This window comes from Nerophis lumbriciformis, linkage group LG28, assembly GCF_033978685.3.
Source record: "Nerophis lumbriciformis linkage group LG28, RoL_Nlum_v2.1, whole genome shotgun sequence".
NCBI lineage: Eukaryota > Metazoa > Chordata > Actinopteri > Syngnathiformes > Syngnathidae > Nerophis > Nerophis lumbriciformis.
This window is the reverse complement of record NC_084575.2, coordinates 16,405,321-16,418,193: the sequence shown is the minus strand read 5'-3', so window position 1 is coordinate 16,418,193 and position 12,873 is coordinate 16,405,321. Positions and strand designations below refer to the sequence as shown.

Genomic DNA, 12,873 nt, shown 5'->3' with positions numbered 1-12,873 from the left:
GACTTGGGTGTGGCTTGAGTCCTGGGAGGCGAGGAATCAAAAGAAAAAGAATTCAGAAAAAAAATCCTGGTTTTTGACGTCATCAGGGCGAAGCCGGGCTGGCTGTTGCTTGCTTCCGCCCGGAGGGGGAGGGGCATGTGGGAGCGGCGTGTCCTGCAGGCTCGCGGAAGTTCTTCCTGGCGTCCCTCGCCTTTGGCGGCGCTTCCGTGGCTGAGGTGACGCAGCGTCGTCCTGGGACCAAATGAAGTCTCTATACTCCATGGAGGAGTAGCGCCGCGTTTCCTCCTCCATCGCGCACAGGACCGCCCAAGAAGCCTCGTCCAAACTGTCCAACTTATGTGCGGAAAAGCTGTTTTTCTGGTGACATACTGTCATGACTTGGTCTTGGGTGTTAGCTTTTCCGGGATGCAACGGAAAGTTGGCTCGGGCGAGACGGGAATGAAGATACATTTTTTATTTAAAGACTATAAATACAAAACAAGGAAGTAAACAAAAGGCGCGCACAGGGGCGGAGGTACAAAACTAGACTATAAACACAGAACTTGCACATTGGCAGAAACTATGAACAATTAAACAAAACTTGCAAACTATGGCTTGAATAAAGAAAACTTACTTGGATGAAAAAACGGCATGAAAAAGCGCAGCAAGGGTCATAAGTGTGTGGAGAGTATAAATATGGAGATGTCACCAGAAAGACAAACTGAAAAACACTGAACTTAAATAATACAGACATGATTAACGAAAACAGGTGCGTGACTCAAAACGTGAAACAGGTGCGTGACGTGACAGGTGAAAACTAATGGGTTGCTATGATGACAATCAAGAGTGCACAATGAGTCCAAACGTGGAACAGGTGAAACTAATGGGGTAATCATGGAAACAAGACAAGGGAGTGAAAAGACAGAAACTAAAGAGTCCTATAACTAAACAAAACATGACTTAAAACAAAACATGATTACACAGACATGACAGATGCAGAATTGACTGTATATTGATGCAGAAGGACGCAAGGAAAAAGTGCTTTAATTTCTTCACTCAAGACAACAAGAAAACAACTCTTAAAATGTAATTGTCCGAATGGAGTTTAGACTAGGAATGGGTATCAATACTTGGTTCCTAATAGCACTGGTGTCAATGTAATTAGAAGTAAAAAGACCGAAGAACTGAGTAGATATCAATGCCTTATTTCAGTGCTAAATAAAGATTTCATGGGATTTAGCGATTAGGAGTGACAGATTGTTTGGTAAACGTATAGCATGTTCTATATGTTATAGTTATTTGAATGACTCTTACCATAATATGTTACGTTAACATACCAGGCACGTTCTCAGTTGGCTATTTATGCGTCATATAACGTACACTTATTCAGCCTGTTGTTCACTATTCTTTACGTATGTTAAATTGCCTTTCAAATGTCTATTCTTGATGTTGTGTTTTATCAAATAAATTTCCCAAAAAAATGCGACTTATACTCCAGTGCGACTTATATATGTTTTTTTCCTTCTTTATTATGCATTTTCGGCAGGTGCGACTTATACTCCGGTGCGACTTATACTCCGGTGCGACTTATACTCCGAAAAATACGGTACTATAAATTGATAGTTACTATTAATACTTACTATAAAATGAATAGTTCCCATTAATTTGTGCGGGGGTCAGCAACCCGCGGCTCGAGAGCCACATGCGGCTTTTTAGGGGTTCCTTAGAGCTTTTCCAAAGATGTGTGAAAATGGCAAAAGATGAACAAATAAAAATGTTTTGTTTTACTATGGCTTCTGTCGGAGGACAAACATGACACAAACCTTCTTAATTGTTAGAAATCCCACTGTTCATATTAAACATGCTTCACTGATGAGAGTATTTGGCGAGCGCCGTTTTGTCCTACTAATATCAGCGGTCCTTGAACTCACCGTAGTTTGTTTACATGTAAAACTTTCTCCTACGGTGCCACAGAAAGACGTGTTTTATGCCACTCCTTCTTTGTCTCATTTTGTCCACCAAACTTTTTATGCTGTATGTGAACTTGTTGGAGGTGCTAATCAGGCATATTTGGTCAATGCATGACAGCAAGCTAATTGGTGCTAACATGCTAAATATGCTAGCTGTATGTACATATTGCATCATTATGCCTCATTTTTTAGGTATATTTGAGCTCATTTAATTTCCTTTACGTATGTCCTCTGTGTATTTAATTTATATTTGCATGTCTCCTGACACATTATCTGTATGTAATATTGGCTGCATTTCTGATAGTTGTTTGTGTGCCATGTTGTTCCAGACCACAGCAAATGTTACCCAGCTTGCAAAGATTGTTATGAATCCATTAGAAGAAGACAGTCTGCCGTTTCCTTAAACTCAGACACACACATCTATAATTTCCAGAAGTTAGCTCATCCTGTGAGAAGCCTCCGTTTTACTAATGATTTCCCATGTTGTGAAAATGTGTAGAATAAAAATTAAAATACAACATTTCTGTCATCTAAGATTTGCGTCAGCCTTTGATAGTAGGCTAATATAGCTAATATAGACACTTACATCATGTGTTGCCTTCATCTTAAAAAACTTATTTAAGGCTTTTAATTTTTTGCGGCTCCAGACATCCATCCATCCATCCATTTTCTACCGCTTATTCCCTTTGGGGTGGCGGGGGGCGCTGGAGCCTATCTCAGCTACAATCGGGCGCAAGGCGGGGTACACCCTGGACAAGTCGCCACCTCATCGCAGGGCCAACACAGATAGACAGACAACATTCACACTCACATTCACACACTAGGGCCAATTTAGTGTTGCCAATCAGATTTTCTTTTTTGTATTTTTGGTCCAATATGGCTCTTTCAACATTTTGGGTTGCCGACCCCTGATTTAGTGGCACAAAAATTAAAAAAGTAAACTGTTCTCCCTGTTATCATTAATCTTATTTTGTATATTCCTTAGACTTAGACAAACTATATTGATCCACAATGGAAATTGTTCTAATATTCCGGAGAACCAATGTCCTCTACAGTAGACATTTGATTTCGGTCTATTTATTTTGTCAGAGTTACAGGAACACTTTTAAGGACCTTTTGCAAAAAAAAAAAAAGATACTTAAAGATAATCTCTATGACAGCATTTTAAGAAACTGCTGTTAAAATGTGAGTGTCTCATATATTTTTTGGAGCTGAACTTGCGGGCCACCACTGGATTAGCCCAAATGAGGACCTAACATGGATCTGTGAGAAACACCACTAGTATAACTAAAGAAGTTGCATCTGAAGTAAACACGCTACAGCAGGGGTGCTCACACTTTTTTCTGCAGGCGAGCTACTTTTCAATTGATCAAGTCGTGGGGATCTACCTCATTCATATATATAATTTATATTTACTTATTTATGAAATATATGTTTTTGTTAACAAGTTAAAGGTGTTTAATGATAATGCAAGCATGTTTAACACATATAGTTAATATTGTTAAAAAATTAAAGGTGTTTAATGATAATACAAGTATGTTTAATAAATATAGTTAATATTGTTAACAAGTTAAAGGTGTTTAATGATAATACAAGCATGTTTAACACATGGGGATCTACCTCATTCATATATATAATTTATATTTACTTATTTATGAAATATATGTTTTTGTTAACAAGTTAAAGGTGTTTAATGATAATGCAAGCATGTTTAACACATATAGTTAATATTGTTAAAAAATTAAAGGTGTTTAATGATAATACAAGTATTATTTTCGGGTCTCCCTATGTCTAGCATTAAAAGATTACAGTTGGTACAAAATGCGGCTGCTAGACTTTTGACAAGAACAAGAAAGTTTGATCATATTACGCCTATACTGGCTCACCTGCACTGGCTTCCTGTGCACTTAAGATGCGACTTTAAGGTTTTACTACTTACGTATAAAATACTACACGGTCTAGCTCCAGCCTATCTTGCCGATTGTATTGTACCATATGTCCCGGCAAGAAATCTGCGTTCAAAGAACTCCGGCTTATTAGTGATTCCCAGAGCCCAAAAAAAGTCTGCGGGCTGTAGAGCGTTTTCTATTCGGGCTCCAGCACTATGGAATGCCCTCCCGGTAACAGTTAGAGATGCTACCTCAGTAGAAACATTTAAGTCCCATCTCAAAACTCATTTGTATACTCTAGCCTTTGAATAACCCCCCTTTTTTTAGACCAGTTGATCTGCCGTTTCTTTTCTTTTCTCCTCTGCTCCCCCCTATCCCTTGTGGAAGGGGAGACACACAGATCCGGTGGCCATGGATGGGGTGCTGGCTGTCCGGGGTCGGGACCCGGGGTGGACCGCTCGCCTGTATATCGGTTGGGAACATCTCTGCGCTGCTGACCCGTCTCCGCTCGGGATGGTTTCCTGCTGACCCCACTGTGGACTGGACTCTTACTGTTATGCTGGATCCACTATGGACTGGACTCTCACAATATTATGTTAGACCCACTCGACATCCATTGCATTCTGTCTCCCTAGAGGGGGGGGGGGTTACCCACATATGCGGTCCTCTCCAAGGTTTCTCATAGTCATTCACATCGACGTCCCACTGGGGTGAGTTTTTCCTTGCCCTTATGTGGGCTATACCGAGGATGTCGTTGTGGCTTGTGCAGCCCTTTGAGACACTTGTGATTTAGGGCTATATAAATAAACATTGATTGATTGATTGATTGAGTTAATATTGTTAAAAAATTAAAGGTGTTTAATGATAATACAAGAATGTTTAATACATATAGTTAATATTGTTAACAACTTAAAGGTGTTTAAAGATAATACAAGCATGTTTAACACATATAGTTAATATTGTTAACAAGTTAAAGGTGTTTAAAGATAGTACAAGCATGTTTAACACATATAGTTAATATTGTTACAAGTTAAAGGTATTTAAAGATAATACAAGCATGTTTAACACATATAGATTGCTTTCTTTCATGAAGACAAGAATATAAGTTGGTGTATTACCTGATTCTGATGACTTGCATTGATTGGAATCAGACAGTGGTGCTGATAATGTCCGCATTTTCGAATGGAGAAGAAAAAAAGTCCTCCTTTCTGTCCAATACCACATGAAAGTGGTTGGTTTTTGGCATCTTATTTGTCCAGCTTCCGTACTCCTTTGTATACACTTTACAAGAAATACATTGTCGGCAAACTCCGTAGCTTGCTAGCTTGTGCACGCCAGCTTTCTGAGACTCTTATTTTGTTAGCGCAACTGTGCAACTGTGCAGTCGGTCTTTGAAGTTTTGATGACAGGTACGACGCCAGAGTCTGTTGAAATAAAGTGTTTCTCGCCTTCCAGTCGGTAATTTTAATGAGCTGGCAGCAGCCAGCGTCATCTCAGAAGACCCTCGGGTGCCGTGAATGTCAATCAAGTGACGAAAGTGACGTCATAATGAAGATTTATGATCGCTCATTTTTAGGACTATTTTTTTAATGCCTGGCTGGTGATCGACTGACACACCCTCCGAGATCGACCGGTAGCTCGCGATCGACGTAATGAGCACCCCTGCGCTACAGCAACACTTTACTTACATAAATTACATTATTAAAAACAATGGTAACTGCCACAAAGGAGGGGACTTAAGGAATGTCTCAGTTATATAAATCCCAAGATTGGACACCAGTGGTTTTATGTTTGCTTGCGAGGTTAAAATGAACTCCAATTATTTAGCCCTGTAATACGCAGAAGAACATGAGCGCGTTATTTTTGTGTGCGAACAAGAAACATTATCAAGAGAAAGTGACTTGATATCTTCTCCTCTCTGCAGGTCTCAGGATGTCGCTGAATGTGCCGACCAGCAACGTGACCAACAAAACCGACCCCAAGTCCATCAACTCGCGGGTGTTTATCGGCAACCTCAACACGGCGGTGGTGAGCAAGTCAGACGTGGAGAACATTTTCTCCAGGTACGGCCGCGTGCTCGGCTGCTCCGTACACAAGGGCTACGCCTTCGTCCAGTACGCCAACGAGAAGCACGCCATGGGCGCCGTCGCTGGAGAGAACGGTCGGGTGCTGGCAGGGCAGACGCTCGGTAAGTCACAACGGCCTCAAGTAAATCCGAAAACTTCCATTTTCTCACGTGAATGAATGGAAGTGTGCTTGTGTTTCTCTCAGACATCAACATGGCGGGAGAGCCTAAACCCAGCAGGGACAAAACCACAAAGCGACCGTCTTCTTCACACTACAGGTAATCCATGTTTGACCTAAGACAATTTCTAGTGAACCTCCGACTAATTCATCACATTTGATGTGTCATGATTTCTCATGTTTGTTATTATTATTTTCTGGTATTTTTGTTTTATTTCCTGTCCAGCGCTTTTATTTTTGTTTCCATTTCCTTCTTGCCTCCGTTTGATGCGCTGGCTCCCTTACATGTCCCTGATTGACAATCAGGACACAACTGTTCCTTGTTGCCAATCAGGAGGATTTTTACACCAGCCCTGTCCTCAGGATTTGGCCTGGATCATTGTGCATCGATTCTGCTTTACATCATTCTGTTTTGGCTGTTTTTGCTTTGTACCTCTTCTTTCTTTCTTTCTTTCTTTAGTTTATTTCGAACATGAACACACTTACAGCATAATACATCACGCAATTTCATATCATTTCATTTTACATCATGCCCGAAAAGGAGTAGGAAGAAGCAAAGCTTATTTAATCCTACCTTTCCCACTTCAGAGGGTTTATAAATAAATAGAATCATTTACTGACCTTTTTATATAATAAAATAACATCTATGAATTAGTATACACAACAGTTGTGTAATATTTAATGAATTAATTCAGTCATTATTAACATACTGAGATGAAAAATATCTTATTTCCAATAAGGTTGGAAATATTTCTCATAATTCTTCTTCTTTGTACTTTGTAAGCACTATCATTTTGAACAACCTCTTGAACTGGATCATATGAGTACAATTTTTAACTTCTTTGCTTAATCCATTCCATAATTTAATTCCACATACTGATATGCTAAAAGTTCTAAGTGTTGTGCGTGCATATAAATGTTTTAAATAATTTTTTCCTCTAAGGTTATATTTCTCCTCTTTAGTTGAGAAGAATTGTTGTACATTCTTTGGTAGCAGGTTATAGTTTGCTTTGTACATCATTTTAGCTGTTTGCAATTTTACCAAATCACCGAACTTTAATATTTTTGACTCATTAAATAAAGTGTTTGTATGTTCTCTATATCCAACATTATGTATTATTCTAACTGATCTTTTTTGTAACACGGTTAGCGAATGTAGCGCACATTTGTAGTTATTTCCCCATATTTCTGCACAATAACTCAGATATGGTAATACTAGCGAGCAGTAGAGAATATGAAGTGATTTTTGGCCCAGGACGTATTTTGCTTTATTCATTATTGAAATGTTTTTTGCCACCTTATGTTGTATGTTTTGTATATGAGATTTCCAGTTCATTTGATCATCTATTAATACTCCCAAAAATCTGGTTTCTTTTACCCTTTCCATGTCTACTCCGTCTATTTGTATATGTGTTTGACTTTCCCTTCTACTGTTACCAAATAGCATTATTTTAGTTTTACTGAGATTCAAAGATAGTCTGTTTTTGTCAAACCATCTTTTTAATGTGTTCATTTCTTCTGTTATTATTTGTATTATATTCTGTGTGTTCTCTCCTGAACAGAAAGCAACCTCTCATGTTGCATAGCGTTCTTTATGCTTCCCGTGACAGGTCCCATTTCGTGCATTTCCCTGCTGAAATATTTTTCTTGTGCTCTCCCTAATAAGAGCGTTGTGCCTGCACTTTGCCTGCCGTCCTTTCATCCTGGGGTCCAGACCAATAACACCCAAGTCAGACCGTAACATGATGATGTGAATAGTTACCATAATGACTAGAGACGTCCGATAATGGCTTTTTTGCCGATATCCGATATTCCGATATTGTCCAACTCCTAATTACCGATTCCGATATCAACCGATACCGATATATACAGTCGTGGAATTAACACATTATTATGCCTAATTTTGTTGTGATGCATAAAACAATGTAACAAGGTTTTCCAAAATAAATCAACTCAAGTTATGGAAAAAAATGCCAACATGGCACTGACATATTTATTATTGAAGTCACAAAGTGCATTATTTTTTTTAACATGCCTCAAAACAGCAGCTTGGAATTGGCTGAGGTGGGTGGGGTTGGGGGGCGGGGGGTTGAGGTGTGTGTGGGGGAGGGGGGTAGCGGGTGGTGTATATTGTAGCGTCCCGGAAGAGTTAGTGCTGCAACGGGTTCTGGGTATTTGTTCTGTTGTGTTTATGTTGTGTTACGGTGCGGATGTTCTCCCGAAATGTGTTTGTCATTCTTGTTTGGTGTGGGTTCACAGTGTGGCGCATATTTGTAACAGTGTTAAAGTTGTTTATACGGCCACCCTCAGTGTGACCTGTATGGCTGTTGACCAATTATGCCTTGCATTCACTTGTGTGTGTGAAAAGCCGTAAATATTATGTGATTGGGCCGGCACGCAAAGGCAGTGCCTTTAAGGTACGCCCCCAATATTGTTGTCTAGGTGGAAATTTGGGAGAATCGTTGCCCCGGGAAAATCGGGAGGGTTGGCAAGTATGACTGGAAGACGTAACTGCTCTGTACTTCTCCCTACGTCCGTGTACCACTCCGTACAGCGGCGTTTTAAAAAGTCATAAATTCTACTTTTTGAAACCGATACCGATAATTTCCGATATTATATTTTAAAGCATTTATCGGACTGCCGATATTATCGGACATCTCTAATAATGACTACTAATCACCATTCTATTAGTTGTGTTTACCTTTACATCGTGGATTCAGATCATTTTGATTGATGGCCATATCAGATCGCTTTTTTACTGGCATTTGGCATATTCTGAAAATAAAAGTAAATTTTTACTTGGGCTACTGCATATTATTAGATATTACACTAATTTACTCTATCACTTACAACACAAAGTCAATTTGTGGATAATTTGTTCAATTAGCTTAGCACATGTTGGGGATCTTTTAGAATCTGTATCAATGTGTAAACCCCCACACGCATCCTTCGCGGGCCAGGCCAGAGTAAGCCGTGCCCATCCTGGGCTAGAAGCTGTTTATTTTTTTTTTATCTGTTCATTTTTTTAATTTTTTTTACATCGGAGCAGGTAATATAAGATAATCGGTAATCAAAACACCCTCCGGGTACTCCGGCTTCCTCCCACCTCCAAAGACATGCACCTGGGGATAGGTTGATTGGCAACACTAAATTGGCCCTAGTGTGCGAATGTGAGTGTGAATGTCTGTCTATCTGTGTTGGCCCTGCGATGAGGTGGCGACTTGTCCAGGGTGTACCCCGCCTTCCGCCTGATTGTAGCTGAGATAGGCTCCAGCGCCCCCCGCGACCCCGAAGGGAATAAGCGGTAGAAAATGGATGGATGGATGGGTAATCAAAACAAAGTCACGTTGACTAAGATGATAAAATAAGTAACTGACATGTTAGTAAAAGTATAAGTACGAGACAAAGACGCTGACAGATACGAAATCCAATCATATTTAATTACGTCTTGTCGATGTGTGGGAGGATTAATTGATTGATTGATTGAGACTTTTATTAGTAGATTGCAGAGTACAGTACATATTCTGTACAATTGACCACTAAATGGTAACACCCGAATAAGTTTTTCCACTTGTTTAAGTGGGGTCCACGTTAATCAATTCATGGTAAATGTAAATTCATGGTAAACGAATTCGGAATATTTCCCATTCTTTTCTTATACATTTTTTTGTTGTAAAGCACTCTGTGTTTTCACTTGCCTTTACATTAAAAGTGCTGTATAAAAAAGTTTGATTAATTGATTGCCTATAGTAAAACCCATTAAAAAAAATGCCCATTTCTGATACTATCAACCCTATTATATGCCTCTCATAAATCCTTAACACTTTTTCCAATTCAGTTTTACACAATAAGAAACAATTACAGAGTATGCAGAATTATATACTGTACTTACTAAAACTGAAGTTACATAACATTACATCATGTCAAAGCTTCTTCCAGCTGTAAAATGTTGAGGTCCTCTTTCTCCCTGCAGATGGTGCCATTAAACCACTGTCTATTTAAGGGCACTATACTGCCATTTGCGCTGAGCTGTTTTTTTATGATGTCTTTTCAAAATCCGAAAGATGTGTACTAAAAAAAGCCGACAGGGAAGGCTAACGCAAAGCTATACATTTTTCGAGATGTGGCTAAAAGTCAGCTGGAGACTTTGGAGGGGGAAGAGCCTCTTGACACGAGAGCATATTTCAGCATTTCCGTTGAGGGAGAGAAAGCATGGGAGAATATAACCCTAAGTTACCATTACTAAAAGCACATTACAATTCAAAGCAGAGAAAGGAAGTCCACACTTATGTGAACGAGGGAATGCCGACATCTGAATGGGCAGACATCTATAAGGTGGTGTGAAGAGGGGGACAAACATCTCAAAGTAACATTGAGGAAACGCAGACATAAAACCTCAGCTAGCTGCTGAGTGACATGTGACTTTTTATCTTTCAGCACCTACGACTTGGACTACGAGCACTTCAGAGACGACTTGTACAATGAGATGTTGTCTTCACGTGGAGGCTTAAAATTGTGGGTAACACTTTATTTATTTATTTATTGCAAACACAACAAACCAACAATCCACAATTTAAAGAGAAAACAAATAACATTTACAATACACTGTTGTCATTTGTAAAAAAAACAAAAAAAACATGTAAAATAAAAAAAACCAAACATAATATTGTGTGTCTAAAAAGAATCAGGAAGAAGCAAAGTTCTTATTGTCCAATATTATCTCTCAGATCTCATTCTTGATCAACAATACAACACATAATCACCTGATATTTAAAGAAGAATCAGTATATTATTACAAGATACATATACATATATTTCCATGTATACTCACAGTAATGCACCTACTCATCCTTTCATAAAATGCAGTTTGTATAAATACACAGTAACTCAGTTACAAAGGATGGAAAGGGTAAGGATGGAAAGGATAATGCAGGTATAAAGTAGAATAAACATGTACCATAGTAGCAATATAAAATATAACATAAATGTAATACTTACATATGTTATATTTTATATTGCTACTATGGTACATGTTTAGTCTACTTTATACCTGCAGTATCTGCAGTATCTAGTCAATAGAAAAGCGCTATATAAATGTAATCCATTATTATTATTATTATTATTACCTTATTTTGTATGATTGGTTTGTTTAGTTGTGTTTTTATAGCATGGTCTGTACGTATTGTGATTTTTATTCTATTTTTAAATCTTTGTTTTGAATTTTTACAGCACTTTGGTGCATTAGTGGTTGTCATTAAAATGTATTTAAATTAAAAAAAACTACACCTACATTGTTCAATAATTAATTGTTTTAGTGCAAAAAATATTTTTTAACATAAACCGTCCAAAATTTACCCTGACCCAGATTTCAAACTCAGTACCTCTACCGAACAAGACAAACACTAATGCTGTGTGTCACACAGATTGTGAGGGATTTTTCCATTAAAGTTGAGTCAGCAAGCAGCTAGGAATACATTTGCACAAAATTTCATATGAAGTGCCACATCATTCATAATGGACTTTTTACACGTGCTTTTTCATGCTTAACGAGTGTAAAAACAGAAAGGTAAAATATAAAAAATAATTCTAATCAAAATCACACTAAGTAGAGAACATTCTATATACAAAACACAGTTAAAATACATACAAATAGTTAAAAAAAACACAAAGGTAAAATATTACCAATAATAAAAATCACACTAAGTAGAGAACATTCTATATACAAAAGACAGTAAAATGCATAAAAATAGTGAAAAAAACAAAGGCAAAATATTACAAATAATAAAAATCACAATAAGTAGAGAACATTCTATATTAGGGGTGTGGGAAAAAATGGATTCAAATTCGAATCGCGATTCTCACGTTGTACGATTCAGAATCGATTCTCATTTTTAAAAAATCGATTTTTTTATTTTTTATTTTTATTTTTTTATTCATTTTTTTCATTTTTTAAAATCCATCCATTTTCTACCGCTTATTAGGCGGGGTACACCCTGGACAAGTCGCCACCTCATCGCAGGGCCAACACAGATAGACAGACAACATTCACACTCACATCCACACACTAGGGCCAATTTAGTGTTGCCAATCAACTTATCCCCAGGTGCATGTCTTTGGAGGTGGGAGGAAGCCGTAGTACCCGGAGGGAACCCATGCATTCACGGGGAGAACATGCAAACTCCACACAGAAAGATCCCGAGCCCGGGATTGAACCCAAGTCTACTCAGGACCTTTATTTATTTATTTATTTTTATTAATCAATCCAACAAAACAATACACAGCAATACCATAACAATGCAATCCAATTCCAAAACCAAACCCGACCCAGCAACACTCAGAACTGCAATAAACAGAGCAATTGAGAGGAGACACAAACACGACACAGAACAATCCAAAAGTAGTGAAACAAAAATGAATATTATCAACAACAGTATCAATATTAGTTACAATTTCAACATAGCAGTGATTAAAAATCCCTCATTGACATTATCATTAGACATTTATAAAAAAAAAAGAAAAAAAGAACAATAGTGTCACAGTGGCTTACACTTGCATCGCATCTCATAAGCTTGACAACACACTGTGTCCAATATTTTCACAAAGATAAAATTAGTCATATTTTTGGTTCATTTAATAGTTAAAACAAATTTACATTATTGCAATCAGTTGATAAAACATTGTCCTTTACAATTATAAAAGCTTTCTACAAAAATCTACTACTCTGCTTGCATGTCAGCAGACTGGGGTAGATCCTGCTGAAATCCTATGTATAGAATAAATAGAGAATCGTT

General features: G+C 38.0%; 1 protein-coding gene across 5 annotated transcripts in view; it reads left to right on the top strand.

Moving 5' to 3' along the window:
• The window catches only part of raly (RALY heterogeneous nuclear ribonucleoprotein), a 61,903-nt gene that overhangs the window by 23,233 nt on the left and 25,797 nt on the right, over positions 1-12,873 (top strand). For all 5 annotated transcript variants that reach the window (XM_061923737.2, XM_061923738.2, XM_061923736.2 and 2 more), the window contains exons 2-4: positions 5,763-6,026; positions 6,110-6,182; positions 10,520-10,597. In XM_061923737.2, coding sequence (XP_061779721.1) covers positions 5,771-6,026; positions 6,110-6,182; positions 10,520-10,597 — 407 coding nt within the window. In that variant the 5' untranslated portion in view covers positions 5,763-5,770. The remainder of the gene's footprint in view (positions 1-5,762; positions 6,027-6,109; positions 6,183-10,519; positions 10,598-12,873) is intronic.